Source organism: Balearica regulorum, chromosome 5, assembly GCF_011004875.1.
Source record: "Balearica regulorum gibbericeps isolate bBalReg1 chromosome 5, bBalReg1.pri, whole genome shotgun sequence".
NCBI classification, from domain to species: Eukaryota; Metazoa; Chordata; class Aves; order Gruiformes; family Gruidae; genus Balearica; species Balearica regulorum.
Genome location: NC_046188.1, coordinates 41,708,811 through 41,724,667, shown reverse-complemented (window position 1 = coordinate 41,724,667; position 15,857 = coordinate 41,708,811). Strand labels below are relative to the sequence as shown.

Below are 15,857 nucleotides of genomic sequence, written 5' to 3'. Positions count from 1 at the left end.
CTCTTAGAAGAAGAAAGTACACACTGGAACTGATTTTTTTTTTTTTTTTTTTTTTTTTTTTGAGAAACAGATTCCAGTCTGAGAGGAACTGGTAGAGTTTTGAAAAGTTGCTACCCTTGAACCTAGCAGGCAAATAATTCCATGGACCCCTTGGGGATCCTAAAGATATTTTTAGGATGGTTTTAATGAGTGAATACTGTGAGTACTGTAGGTACAAGTCAAAGTACAGCTAAGTGGTGGAAGCGGTTTGTTGATTAACAAAAAAGAACTGTAGCTCCTGTGGAGACACCAGTTCTTACTTTTATGTTGTGCTGTTTGTGGTTCCCCACTGAAGATTTACAAACCCGGGAGAAGCAGTTGGCAAGTGGCAATGTATGAACCTGTATATGTCACCCACAACACACCTTCCATCCAAAGCTGCCAGTGGTGGCGTATGCACGTTGCTACAGAGCAAAACCCAACCCTTGCTTTGAAGTGATGAGATTTCTAATGGCCATATGAAACCCTGCCACAGTGCAGTTTTAGTCAGCTTGTCCTGGAACAGTGCAAAAAGGTGATGCTTGCGAAAACTGGATGTGAAACTGACTTCTGACATGCTTCATTTTGAGTACTTGCTTATTTCTGCCCCTCTCATCAGACTAGATATAGCTGTCCAAGTCTCCCTATAAATGAGTCCCATTGCCTTATAAAAAAATGGAAGGAGGAATGGCAAAAGAGTATCCTGCAGAACAATCTGTGCATTTGATTTGTCGGGCGCAAGTCAGGAGCATCCCCATCGAAAAGGGAAGGTAGTTATTTCAAACACGCCTAGATTTTATCAGGCATAAGGTTTTTTCCTTTTAAAATAAAACTCACCATGACAGTAATTTTGTTAAAATGTGACCATAAAAAATTGATTATGATTGCCATGGTAATATTCCCGTCACAGCTCCTTTAAGACTTATCCTTCTCAATCTCAGTTACTTCAGAGGTTTGTTCATAGTTCTTGTGAACAGTGAAAGGTCAATGCCTTCAGCTTGAAGTCACTGATTTATTGTGTCTTACACTCTTGCAAATGATTTCCAATACTTCTTATCATCAGCATTTTATCATCATCCTTCAGCTCTGTGGAAGAAAATATTGTGCAGCCTAGACATGGTGGCTTTTTAGAAGTGATCCATTACAAGCCCTTTTGCCTGCTACTGTCTCACAAGTGGGTTTTTTACTAGTTTCTACTTTATGATGGGAAAATATGTAGAAATATTTCACTCCAGTCTAGTACATGCAGTGGAATTTCAGTATGTGCAATACCCAAAATCAAAATCATAACTCGGCTAGGCAAAATAATAAATCAACTAAAATAGAGATATGAATTGCACATTTCTAAAGAAAAGAAAGAAAACAGTGCATTCAAGGGGTATTGATTCTTAAACTTCTCCTCTTCATAAAAAGAAGTATGTGAGTGTATGTGGAGGGGTATGGGTGCATATAAATGTGTGTTGGAAAGGAGGGGTGGAATGAACAGTGGAAAGAAAAGGAAAACCAGAAGATTTAAAAAAATCTGTTTTGTAATTACATGTATGTTTTTTGTAGAATGTAGGGTCCCCAGCAGAAATCTCCTTCTGCTAGAAGACATACATATGCAAGTGAAAGCGAGATGGCCCAGGGCCCAGCCAGATGGTTGGAATCGCTGTGCAGTGCCAGAGAGGAGCGTACGTAACCGCCGCCTGCTCTGGGATTAGTAGAATAAGCATGGTTACAAGATGCCAATTGCTCAGCCACAAGGTGAATCCATTTTTCTCTTTAAGGCAATGAATGACAGTATCACTGGCTACTACAGGACACAATACCTACTTAGAAACAAGTAACTGGAATCTGTATTTTGTATACTTTCCTAACTAAGTGGTTTTGCAATCAGTTATTATTAGTACAGTTATTGTCTTGGGATGCTGACAACTAATGCTTTCATGAAGAGGTAATAACTGCTTTCCATCACTGAAGCTCTAATGACAGGTTATAGAAAATTTCTCAAGATCTCTCACTTTGAGGTCGATGATGAAGAAATCAAGGAACAAATTCTACCTACTTCATTTTGTGTTGATTCCGCTCAGATTTTTCAGTCACTAATCAGACGTGAAAATAGCATGGTCCTTTGTTCTCTAACTGCTAGAGAGTCCTGAGGTAAGAAAGGTATTTTAAAAAAAAAATAAAATTCTCCAAGATTAGCACTTAGTTGCATAACTCTGGTTTATCCTCTTAAAGAAAGGTGGTAAAAGTCTCCTTGAAATAGCCATTAAACTAAAAGTTGGGGCTCTCCATGGGAGGCTGACTCATGCCTCAGCTGTGCTTGATTAGGTTTTCACACTTCCCAGCCTATTCTTTTGATCAACAGTTTGTTGATTATTGGTACATGGGTGGTTATGGTGGGTTCAGAAAAAACTCTTGATTTTTATTCCACATTAGACCAATAAGTTTTGAAATCTTGGTAAAAATCCAACCCCATTCATGCCCTTAGATGACCTCTTCATCTTCTGGGGTCTGAGAGAAATCTTTGATCCTGGAAGGTGCTAGTGCCTACTAGTTCCTAAGCAGAGGGAGTTCAGTGATACTCAGGCCAGAGCTGTCTTCTCTCTCTGCTTCATTTTCTGCTTGCCCATTTGCTTTCTGGGTATTTTCATCATTTGTGTCTGCCTGATTAGCCATATAATAGACACCACACACAGGGTGATAATGGGCTGAGGCAGGTAATAGCACTCTACCTTTCAATTCACAAATTTAAGAAAAATAGCTTGAATTTTTGAGAACATGGATTCATCATTTGCTCCCTGTCCTTTGCATGTGCAAGTTCTCCCTTCCTCTGTGTTGAAAGGAGAGTAGAATTTTTAAAAGAGCAATTTATTATCCTTCTTCATTCCTTTCAGTTCTCCACATAAGGTTATTTGGCTTTCCAGTGCTTCTGCTTTGTTTTTCTTCTCCCTGCAGAAGAGCATAATTTTGCATTATCAATGAACATCAGTCCAGACCTCAAAGGAATGCAATTTCCTGGGCTCGGGAAGGAATCCAGAGGTTAGTCTCATAAATCCTATGTATGCTCTGCGGCTGTTCCAGCTCTGAGCCAAGTTTGGCAACAGAGTCATTTCATCTAGCACTCACATAGTAAAATACATTTCTTCTATGACCTCCTAGCCAGCTGTTCAGGCTAAATCATTGTACATACAGTCATGACTTGACTAATGCCCATGCACGTCTCAGCTGCTTTCCTGTTATTCTGTCTGTAGAATGGTGCAAAATTCTCCTTATGAGGTGGTGTTCCTGGAAGACAGAGCCTCCTGCTGCACATAAAAAATAGGGAGTGATTCTTCTGTGGGTCACCACATCCACAGATCACAGCGTCAAGGAGGTTCTAGCTGGAAGGTGGCTTAGTATAAGAAATGTAGTTCTTCTGGGAGCAGATGAATATCTGTGGTCTGTCTGGATGGTTCCTCCTTGCTGCGGTCTCCAGTTCTCCTGTGCGATATCCCACGTGGAGACAATCAGAAATGCTTTTATCTCTGTGAGATTTTTCTTCATGTGTTTTAGGTTTTCATTAAAGAAGTTTAAAAACTGAAGGCGTGTTTAAGCATGTTTGCAATCTTTTCATGCCTCTGAAAGTGATACTATCATGTCACGTACCTCCAAACAGACTTTTCAGCAGAAAAAGAGAAAAAAGAAAATAAAAGGTCTGGTTTCTCAAAAGCCATTCATCATCTAAAAAATGTTTCACTGAAACAAGAGGTGCTTTGATGAGCTCAGATCTCATGACATTGCTTGGCTGGCAATTCTGCAGCACCCTCAGCTCTAACTTCCTGCAGGCACAGCAGAAACAGCGGGCACAGCGTGTACCTACCTCCACTTTCAGGGAAGGGCCACAGACCAAACCACCATGCTCTTCTGCTGTGGCCCCCAGGGCAGCTAGAGGTCTGAGCATCTGCTGTTTATCGCTCCTTTGTCCTTGGTCCTTTGTTTTATTCTCCTCCTACTTTAGCCTGTTTCACTCTGCTAGGTTTTCTGAATTCTGCTTTTCTTTCTTTCCTCATGTCTCTCACAAGAAGAATGCCAGCTTTATTTTAAGCTCTCATTGTTGACAAAGTTTGTAAAATGAGTTCTCTATCTCTTATTATAATACAGATGATTAGATTATTGTGATGAAGTAGGTTGAAAGGAAGGGTATTATCACCACTCCCGCTTTAGTCCAATTAGCAGGCTCTCAAACTACTTCAGTTAACACTGAAGAGTAACGACTTTAGGTCTTGGTGAGTTTGGATTGCTGCTGCAACCTGAATACATTCTGGAGGCAGACTGTATCAGAGAAGGAAGAGCCTGGTGTGTTACTGTAACAGAGAGGAGATTATATATTAGAAAGATTTAAAGATGATATTTGCTTCATGGCAGAGGGCTCACTTAGTGCTTATGGTACCTTGTGAAATGAGGAAGAAATGGTAGGCCCGGCTCAAACTCTTGTTGTGGAGGTGGGTTTTACCTAAAAATAAAATATCTGTAAGTCTGGAGCTGTGCTTTAAGAATATGGATATGCCAACGCTGCCATTGCAAGGATTCCTGCAGGAAAATAGGACCCTTTCTTACCTTTATCATTAACATGTGACTGTATTTTCATATGTGGATTAAGTTTGCCTGAGAGAGAGGATGTGTCCTTGCCAATTATGGATGTCCAATGTATCCTTGGCTAACTACCATCACACTAAAAACAGCAGCAATCCCTGAACATGAGTCTGGATTCATAAAGGTTTTCTGACAACAGAATACCTTCAGCTTTCAAAAGTGAAAGGAAGGGTCTCTGTAGTAGTATCTGTCTGCTCTAAAGACTTCTTGTTTCAGCTTACCAGGTGGAGTCCTGAACACTGTCTCCAGGATTTTTGACCATGAGACTAATGAGATCAGATGTCACACATCCTGAAAGGCTTCCAACTGAAATCAATGGGATTTTACATATCCACAAATATTAGATTGGTTCCAGAGTGATCAGCATCTTACAGAAATGAATGCTGAGTGCGTATAGAGATTCATTTTTCCTCTTTCCATTTTCTAGAATCATGATTTACTGGGTAGTTATGAAGTCAGTAATAGAGCAGTGGGGGCTTAAGGACTGGGCCTAGAGCATTTCTCTGTGCAGAGATTAGGTGTAATGAATGTTTGCCATTGAAACTCTATTCTGGTTGTAGTCTGAAGGCTGCTCTGGAGTTTCACTGGTACATTGTCTTCAGCTGACCTTTTGCACAAGAACACACATCATCCAAACCCAGCAGAAAGATTAAATACTTTCTTGGCTGTGGAAGAAGTTGGCTGTAAGAGACAGTAATGAAAGATAAGGGGACAGGCAAAGAGCAGTAGAAGCATATTTATACTTATATATATAGGAGTATATCAGCTCCGGGTATGTGCAGCTGAAAGGAATATTTGTTCCCCTGATAGTCATCAAGATCTGCTTTTAGCTTCTTGAAATAATGTCCAGTTGATGCTGCGTATTTCATTATATGAGTTGGTGCTTGCTGGAAAGGAGGGGAAAAGAATGAACTCCATTCTTTCACTGGGATACAGCATATTAAAGACAAGCTTTGGTAAGAGATGATTTATTTATTCTACTGCTTGCTCAAATAGAGTATTATGTTTTTGCAAAGGAGGTGTAGCAGTTAGTTGTGAGAACTGGAATTCACTTCCAGCTCTGAGGAGAGGATCAGAAAGTGGCTCTCCAGAGTAAAAAGCATTTACAGTTGCAGGAACACGTCCTTTCTGAGCCTTTTCAGCAGACCCAGCTGCCCCAGCTGGACCTCACACAGTAGGTTTAGACTTTTGCAATTGCCCCTTACCCTTACATTCTCCTGGATCTCAGGCACATCAACTGTGCAAGCTGTGGCGTCTCTCCTGCACCTGGCCGTGCCACGTCAGATGGGTCACTGCTAACTTGCAGCACAGTGTCAAGGACTCTCCTCCTGATGTGCCTATACAAATATCTCCCTTGACGAATTGCTTCGCTGTCAGGAATGCTGGAAAGAAAGAAAGAAAGTTGAGACGTCTTCCTTGTCCTCTGAAGGAACAAATATTGATTGTAAGGAAGGTCTATGCCTATCATCACAGACTCACTGAGGGACTGTAACCACATGACTTCACACTCTTCTTTTTTTTTTTCTTGACTTAACTTTGCAAATGGATTAGCTGTAAATCTGCCCGGAGCTTTGCACTGCCACAGCAGTAATAGTTATTATTGTGATTGTTGAAATATACTGCTAAGTCTCACAGAGATGATTCAGCTGGCTGTGTATTTCCCTGAATATTTTCGTATTCTAAGAAAGTATAAAGTCTCCACTGTCACAAGATTTGAGGTTCCATTTATAGAATCAATGCAATGCAATTAGCCTCCTCAAAACCAGGGAACAGGCAAACATAACCTTCAGTTGCTAGCTGGGATCCCTCATTCTGCTGTGCCATATCCTGAAGAAAACACACTATGTCCTGGAAACTCTAATCAGTGTCTAAATGCAGGATGCTTTGGTTTACTTTGGCATAAAAAGATTAGAGAGAAACTACTTAAATAATTTGGGTGTGTAATGGTGGTTGGGGCTTTGGTAGTGAAGAAGGACTGATGATTTGTCTCCAGTCGGGTGTGTTGAGGGAACCTTTTAGCTATGCATGCCTTCTGTGGGCTCTCCCAAACATGTATCTGAGCTCAGAGCAGCTGCCTTGTTAGCTCAGAGCTCTCAAGCCTGCTTGTACCTGGTATGTCCCTCTTCCTTCCTTGCACGTGCATTTCAGATTGTCGGCATTTCAAGGTTTGATTCTATGTCCTCTCTTCTGAAGTGCCTTGGGAGTGAACACTGATGGCAGCCCATACAGTATAAGGAAGGAACGGAGGGCTGGGGTGTGTGTGATTGTAGCCGTACTAAGCTTTTTCCAAGTATTCTAAAATGATAGGCAAGCAGTCACTGCAACCGAAGTCTGTATTGTTTCAAGGGAACAGCATAATCAGTTTGACATACAGCTGTTTTATTTAATTTGACCAGATGGAGCAACCTGGTTTAGATTCAGAATACAGCCAATCATAACACAGGGTTTTTTTCAAGCAAGAAAAATTGTACCATAAATATACAAGCTTTACACTTGTGAAGATGGAGAGGAAAATTTTATCATCAATGTGCAAAACTGTATGATCATTTATAATCACTCTCTTTCCCAGCTGTAAAGAATATGTCTTTTTTCAGTGTATAGTGTCATATTCAAATGCTGGCTAAGTGTGTGTTTTGCTTTCCCGTATGGATGATTCCGTCAGACAGGGGGACATTCTGTAGCCTTTATTACAAAACCCTACTCCTTTAAACTATGGGATTCACACACACACACCCCCCCCCCCAGGGCTGCCTCCAGTCCCTACCCAGGCTGGTCCATGAACAGCACTTCCATTAGCAACGACAATGACATTGAAGGGTGCAGCCTGTGAGTCACAGGTAAGAAAGCTAAGGAGAGAAAACATGGGTCTGAATATAAAAGGCAGCTCAGCTGTTCAAAGCACGGTCATTGCACCGGTATCCCAGGGAGACATGTACAATGTCCTCCAAGTCTAGAGGGAAAATTGATGTCACTGTAGCAAAGTAAAATTTACAGGTCACAAGATGGCAGCATAATCTCACTAGTCAGGGTGACAAAATTTGCAGGATCAGGTCATTAATCTTCCTCAACTCAAACTCCTATTTTGAACAATCACGAAGACCTGTGTCTAACTAGCTGGTGCTTCCCAAGTGCTAAACTCCAGTGTGTATAGGTGAAACTATTATGTATGTAAGTGAAAATCCTGTTATATCACTTCTCAAAAACTAACCTATTTAAGTTCAGATGCATTGTGACAGCATTGAAATAAATTGCTCACCCGGAGTTCAATACTGAACAAAAAATTACACCAGCATGTTACCTAACTAATCAATAAAACCCCCCAACATTTATGGAACATTGACTCTGCAAAGCCTATGCAACTGAGAGTCACGTTTGTTATATTTTCCCTTCTATTCTGCTCTTGAGAGCAAGATATTCTGAACCCTACCTCAAAATACACATTTCTTACTGAACATTAATTTTTTTATAGTAATACTGAGTATATAGTAGTACTGAATATATTCTCTGTGAAGAGCTTATTTAATGCATTATTCCCTTTCTGTTTGAGGGATATATAAGTAATCTGTATTCAGTTTTCATCTGCCTGTTTGCCTGCCTGTCTCTGTGGCTGTCATTCAAAGAAATCTGCCCATTCTTACTATTCTTCATAGGCTGTACCTTTTGAATGTGCAGTACTTGATTTGGAAAAAAAAGCGCTGTGCTGGGGAGAGGTGATTCATCACATCAATCACCATATTCTATAACGCAGAGTGGTAACAACTACTGACAACATTTCTAGCAGCAATATTCCCACTTGCGAATTTAAATACTTTCCTCAAGAATGTCTGTAAAAATAAATGGAGGTATCTGCATATACGTGGAAGGAAAACAAGCCATGAGAGCAAGGCAAAAATCTATCCATTTTCAAAATTTCACATTCCAGGTGCGCTTTTTTTTGAGAATAACACAGAATCATAGTTCTACCAGTTGCTTGCTTCTACCAAATGAATATGACGTTTTGGCACATGTGCAAACTGTGCTTATGGGTATTTACTTGCTGAACTTACAGCTGTGTTTTCAGAGGACACTTTTGCAAATGTCAGACTGTTGAACATGTGCTGAAATCCCAAATGGTCATTGGCTTTAGTTTTATCTACCTGCTCAGATGACAATTGTTCTATCCAAGTTTACTCTTACCAGTCAATATAGTTGCATCTGAGCATCCCTAAGCAAAATTTAATACAGCAAAAGAAAAATGAGAAAATCGTACGCTGCCCTTTGCATTAGCATGTCGTTTCCGGGCTAACCAATTGGCCACATGGTGTCACTGTGTCTTAAGGGCAGCAAAACCCCTAGCCATAAAGCCTTTAGCAATTCCAAGTTTTCAAAGTATCCCGGCCATGTGATATTATCTAAGGAGAAGCTTCAGCAAAAATGGCAAGGTCACAGAAGCTTCGCTGTAGGAGTGTTTTAGGAAGATATTTTATACAAAGCATCTGTTTCCCAGCTTCTTGTACCTTCTTGGAATACCTCAGAAATGTTTTTAGCTCAGAAGCGCTTGTTTTCCAGATGTCTGCGTTTGGGAGCGTGCTTATGTGGAAAGCTTTATCTTAAATAGTTGCGAGTCAGCCATTTAAAAATTCGGTGGTGCTGGACTCATCCTACGCTTTAGTCATAGTCCTTCTTCTCTTCTCCTTCTATCTTTGTATATCCGAATGCGCAACATCCTTTGGGTCTGCTGAGCAGAGGAAACTTGGCCTTGGCCTTACGGAGCTCAGAGCAATATACATTGCAGCTCCTGGGACCCACAAAATGCCATTTAATCCCTGCTAGTCCTGAAGAATGCTTTGCACAGCACACCTGCTCAAGAGAGCTGTGCCAAAAGCTGATGTATTGGGTGTTTAAGGAGTGTCATAATGTACAGCTATAGCAACACTGAGAGAAACAGTTGTGTACAGATGCAGTAGGAACCTTAGCCAAGAAGATGATATTTGGCTTAAGGCATATTAAGAGACTGCAAAATCTCATGCAGTAATAAGTGTTGGTGTGCACTGTGTCTTCTGGGAAATGGTAAGGGAGCCTGGAGTAGCAGGCCTTATGCTAACATCCTGATAGTCTGCGTAGGTTAGATTAAGATTTTATAGAAAGGATAAATGTCTGGCAATGACTTACCAACCACGTAGAGTGCAAGGTGCTTTGTTTTGATTGCTAGGACATTAGGTAGTTGCAATGCTTTTCCTGTTAGCCGCTCTGCTTTCTACGAAGCTTACTCTTTGCATAGCTGCTGAGAGTGATAGAGCTGCTTTAGGATGCACATTTCTTACTGAGAGTTTTGCTACTGATTTTGTTTGGGCCAGGAGTTCACTTGTAATATACCTGCTTTGATGGCCACATCTTCAATTTAAGTGCATGGTCAAGTCATATTTAGAGTTAAATACAAAGCATGGCTCTGTGAAAATTCTGGTGCCTCAGTATGGTGCAGTGGTTTATCAACAATGGCTGTGTTAGTCTGGCCTTGAATGTGACATGAGACTAAGTGCTAAATAAAACCTGGACTGTCAGATCTCACAGGCTAGAGTAGAGCAGGGATGCCCTTGGAGTATGTGACTCCCTTGAAGAGACAGCAACAGCATCCAGGGTGGGTTTGGAAGACCAGAACACATTTGTGAGTAGCAGATTAAGTTGTGTTTTCTCTTGTTACTTGCAATGTAACAACAGCTTAGAATATGTTCAGTGGTGTTTATTTAGGAGCACTTACTTGAATATTATTTTGGCCTATGATTCCTCCCCTTTCCCTCTCACCATTGCTTCTGTAATTACCTTAACTGGAAGAATTCTCCATTGGGCTCTGTGCTAGTGGTGACAGAGGATAAAACATGATACGGTTCATCCTGGGGGAAGAAGAGCCTGAAGCAGAAAGTAGTGTTGAACAATAATGCAGAAAAGCAGATGGAGTCTGCAGTAGGAGAAGGTGGTACAGGCGAACTTGGGAGTAAATCAGCCACCTTGCCAAAACAATTTGTCCTTGTTCCGCAAATCTTGGAAATCGCTGACCTCATTATCTAGACACAAAATGTCTCTTGGTAGTGTGCAAGAGAGTTCTATCATAACTATAATTATCCTAATGGCACTGCTGCCTTGATGTTATATAAACTATAAACAGGAAATGCTTAAACCCACTGACACAGGTGAGATGCAAATGAAGACCTGGTACATCTACTATAGGAATACAAATAAGAAATGGAAACTGGCTGAGGAAATCCCTCAAGATTTGTCTCCAGGAACTGCCTTCAGAGTGTTTGCTCAGGGAAGAAAGGTGTGAAGAAGGGGAAGGGTGTGTTTCTTCCCCTTGTGGTTTTATGAACCCCAGGCCCTGGAACCAAGGCTCCTTCTGAGAAAGTTTTTATATATTGTCCTGTGCAATTATTTTCTGGGAAGCTCTGTTACTCCATATTTGTTGGAAGAGGTACACTATATATCAGTGCCAAGGGCGTTTAGTTTCTAACACTATTAGACTACAGAGCGAGTCTCCTTGAAGTAATGGGAACAGCTTGTCTCTTCATTGTGAACCTTTTTTATGAAGCACGTAGACCATCACTGCCTATGGATATTAGTCAACATCCATACTAACATAACTACAGGTTCCTAATATATGTTTGAGATGTAAAGAAAAACTTGATGCATGGAAGAAAAAGAGATTTTTTTTTTTCAAGTTAAGGCCAGCTATGGTTATTTAGTCTGAACTTCACAACGCATGCATTTTTTTCTCAGCAATTCTTGAATCAAGTTCCTAATGTCTGATCGAGCTACACATAAAAGACAATCATCCAGTCTTGATTTAAATTTAGCTATCATGTGGGAGGGAAATGTGTGGAGGCTGAGGAAAGTTAGGGGTCACAATGTGAAAGGAAGGTGTAGGTGGGAAAATACATATTTTAGCTATAACACAGGATTCAAGGATTAGAAATAGAATGTATTGTCATTTATGCTAGTGTGGCACTGCAAAAAGTCAACAGAGAAGTGAGCCCCATTTTGCTAAAAGTGATAAAGTTCCCAGATAAGCTGTAGACCTTGCTCAGGAAAAAACCTGCAATCTAAATAGATTACATGAACACCAACGCAAACACCAACACAAATGAGAAAATAGAAGTAAAAGGACAGGAGTTAAACAATAATTAACCTATGAATAAAATGTGATATGTTTGGTTTTCATGGGGAGCAGAGAGGGGGGACCAGGCTAAGGTTTTGTTCATATTCCTTTGTCTGTTGTTTGGTTGTGCTCCAATTCATCAAACACTTGCGCACCTGAGGTGGCACTTTAACTGTGAATTATCCTATTAGTATCAGTTAGGCTGTTCCCGAGAGGAACATGTGCAAGTGTCTGAGAGGATCAAAGCTTTCGGCTTTTTAAATGCATGTGAATGAATAGCAGAAAAGCTGGTATTGTCTAACCACAAAACCTGCAAATGAATTACCAGTAGCTGCAGATCAGGAAGATGTCTCTGAATCTTTTCAGCACATCTTTTTTCCAACAGCAAACAGACAACCTTGAACTTTCAGAATTTTTCCTGTGGGTTGGTTTTTGACTGGCTGAATTTTTACTAGCTCCCCTCAGTAATCTGGAGTGGTGAGGGACGAGAGGAGTAGTGTAAGAGATGAGGATTTTACTCGTGCTCGGCACTATGCAGGTAGCGGTAAGACCCCCCCAAGATGCTCTGTTGTCAGTATGTTTTGTGTTAGACACTGTCCTGACACAGACAGACTGCGTAATGGTGATGACTGCATGTGTCAGAAGGAAGGAAGTGAAGCTCGAATGTTCACAACCAGAACTAGAATTAAGAAATCAAATAGCTGTTCCTGTCTCTAGAGGCTGAAATGGATTGGCATGGGTGCATCTGTACCGTTCTTTCAAAATGTTAGGTATAAAAGGGATTGTTAGTAGACAGCTATTAAGATCTGTTCTCATTTAGGAAACCATCAAATAGCTTTACAGTATCTTTGTTTCTTGGTTTTGCAATGGATACCTTAATATATTCTGTTGAAGTTATTAATATGGACTTCCTAATATATGAGTATATTGAATGAAAATTAAGCTGCCCTGCTCACTACTTCTTACAGACTGTCCCTGGTGCTGAGTGAAACTATTAATTAACTTTCTGACTCCCAGCTTGTTCCACACAGAGTTGAAGGATGTTTGATGGGGACTAGTGAACAGCATTTAGCTGCATCTGTAATAATGTAATACAACCATTCATTTAATTTGATTCAGAGCCACATAAGGTTAGACAATGTCCTATGTGGAACCAGAAGCATCTTCAAGTATGAATTCAGAGGGTGAGACACATTTCTGACCCATGCTATGGCTGCTGGATATTTTGATGCTTTCTGGACCATGTGTAAAATGTCGTCTCCCATGATACAGACACGTAGTGGGGAATACACTAAATTTCTCTGAACATTGACAGTGTCAGTATACAGTGTTTGGGTTCATAAATGGAAGGTGTCTAAAAGGGATCTTTTCAAATGGTTATTATTTGGAGGAAGGGCCAGTGATATTCTATAACAACAGAATCATGATAATTTTTCTTTTCATTTCTAGTTTGTCTTTCTTCTGAGTTGCTCCAGTTTCCCTGATCTCAGGTGAACTGGCTGTTGCTGCTTTCCTTTCACACTACAAATTGTTCGCTAACTTGCCTAAGACGTGCAGAGAATTTATGACAGAGCCAAGGAGTATTCAAATGGAGGAGGGGGTACATTACCATTTTAATTCTCATTTCCTCTCTCCTCTTTTTCCTGCAAGCAAGAGCATGCAGTTGTTGCACAAGGCATTCCGTGCTCCACATATCTGTCCATGTTGTCAGCTGTTTGTGTATCAAGTCTGAGGAGGAGGAAGAAATATGAGGTGTGTTTACAGCAGTCAGGTACTTCCCATTCACAGTTTTAGCGTATGTGAGGAAGTGATGTCTGATGAATAGACCCGATCATAAGTTTTCTGATGCAACACTTCTCCTTTTGAAAATGTCGATTGGATTCTGTATTGCTGGGTTGGCTGGTTCTCCAGCTTCATGGAAACCTGCTTGGAAAGTTGTCATGCTGTCATAAACCTTGTGGACCCACCTGGCCTGTTCCACTGGCTACCCACCATTCTGTGATGCCATGACACTGCTGGCTGCTCCCAGTTACCCGGGGCTACCCCCTGGGCTGGTCAGCAGTTGAATGAGTTGCCCATTAGATGTCCTTCAGCTGTTGGCCAATTCCTTTGCTTCCAGCTTCCTAGATCTCTTAGCTTTGAAGCTGCTCACCTGCCCAGGGGACTGACTACCCTCCCATGTGGTAGCAAAACAGCTATGTAGGCAGGGTCCTGGCATGTGAACATCAGCCCAGAAATGTTTCACAATCTTCCTTATAGATGTGAGTGAAACCTTTTTGGCAAGGGTGAGGGGAGGTGTGCCAATGTGATTTCCTCTGTGGGATGAACATTCCAGTTCCCAGCACTGGTGTGAGCAAGTCACAGGACATTTTACCTTTTTGTGGTTCACAGCTTGCTTGCTAGTACTTGGCTGACAAATGCATTCAGTATGTGTGTGAGTATACAGTAGGGAAGACCAACAATTAGTGGATTTGAATCATACAAGACAAGGGTCTCTGCCACTTTGCAACATATCTATTGCATGGGGAGAGATTGCAGAGTACAAATTGCACATGTTGCAGAGAAGGCACCATTACTGGTTTGTGCTCCGCTGCATTGGCAGGCTGTGGGTGAGGCCTGATTCCTGTAGGTATTTACGGGAGAGGTCACCATCTGAAATCTAGTCTTCCATCAGATCTCTACCCCTGGAAGCTAGAGGCTCTGACTGAGTGCATCTCCTCCAGCCCGGACTCTCCCTGGCTAGGCCCGGGAGACCTAATTTTGGACCTTTGGCATATAGATCTGGATCCTCTGTCAAAGGAGACAGTGTAGATTAGATAACTTATTTTAATGCTCCACTCCGAACATACTCAATGCCTCTCATGACCTACACAAAAATTTTCTGGCTTGTTGGCCATATCATGTCTCACGTGCCACATAAACCATGAATGTTGGAGGCCTAAGGTTAAAACCACCCTAGTTCATTGAGATGCTGAAGGCTATAAATTTCTATTAGCTTTGGTATGAGTTTCTATTCTGGGTTCTCAGGTTTCAAGAAGCATTGTACAAAAATTGTAGGAGCTTCAGAAGTCCCTAGGTATTACATGAATTAAGAGGTTAAAAAAAGATCTGAGCCTGTGAAAAATCAGTTTTCTTCTAGAATGAAAGCATTTAAATTTGCAGTCAAGTGTTATGTTTTATGTTCTACTGAAACAGAAGAATTAAACCAGACCGAATATGCATGGAGACATTCAGAGATAGGATCAGGCTCCATGGATGACTCTGCCTTGGCACAGGTTAGAGTAGCTTTCCTGAGACCAGCTGAAACGCTCAGTGTGTTTCAAGTGCCAGGCTCTCTGCGCACACTTGTCTGCCTTCTACACTCGGTTCAGGGGAGCAGGTGACAGAAAGCTGCTTTCATACTGCTGGAATAAAGCTGAGAGTGCTCTCAGCAAGGTGAATTCCCAGTTGCACTATTAGGAAAACTTTCTGACTTCTTTTTGTCACAGGAATGGTACAAATGGACTAAAAGAACAGACACAAACAAGAAAATTTTCTCAGCAGAATTTTGTTCTGTAAGTATCAATGCAGAAGGACCTTTTGTACCCTCATGACTCTGTAGAGCCCCTGAAGTTGTCTTCTGCTGTCACAAGTCATAATCTACCAGGAGTGAGTCACACGGTTCTTAATTGCTCTAAATAAGCTTGCAAGGCTCGTAACTCATAATAGCTCTAATGGCTAACTCAAACTCTGGTTATTCTGTTTTAAATTGTTCCCATAGCGTGGTTGATGTCTAGAGATTTTGTATGTAAAAATAAATAAATAATAATAAAAAAAAAATACAGTGTTGACCATTAGTGAATGAATGGAAAAATTCAACCTTGCAGTAACCTTAGAAGAACCAGTAAAGAAGTAGTGAAAAGCCCCATGACTTTCTGGTACTGGGGTCAATGAATTGTAATGATCCACTCACAGGGATGTGCACTGAATTGTCTTATGTCTTTTCCACCTCTAATATTCATTGCCCTATGAATTTTGATGCTTTAAGCAGCTTTTAAGGACAATGCTATTTACCCATGGTCAGATTCCCACTACCAAGCTCAAGGGGAGT

General features: G+C 41.0%; 1 protein-coding gene across 1 annotated transcript in view; it reads left to right on the top strand.

Moving 5' to 3' along the window:
- Positions 1–4,890: 4,890 nt before the first annotated feature.
- Positions 4,891–15,857, top strand: part of LOC104638896 (cytosolic phospholipase A2 beta-like) — a 48,388-nt gene continuing 37,421 nt past the window's right edge. The window contains exons 1-2 of the mRNA XM_075754436.1: positions 4,891–5,025; positions 7,384–7,475. Coding sequence (XP_075610551.1) covers positions 7,443–7,475 — 33 coding nt within the window. The 5' untranslated portion in view covers positions 4,891–5,025; positions 7,384–7,442. The remainder of the gene's footprint in view (positions 5,026–7,383; positions 7,476–15,857) is intronic.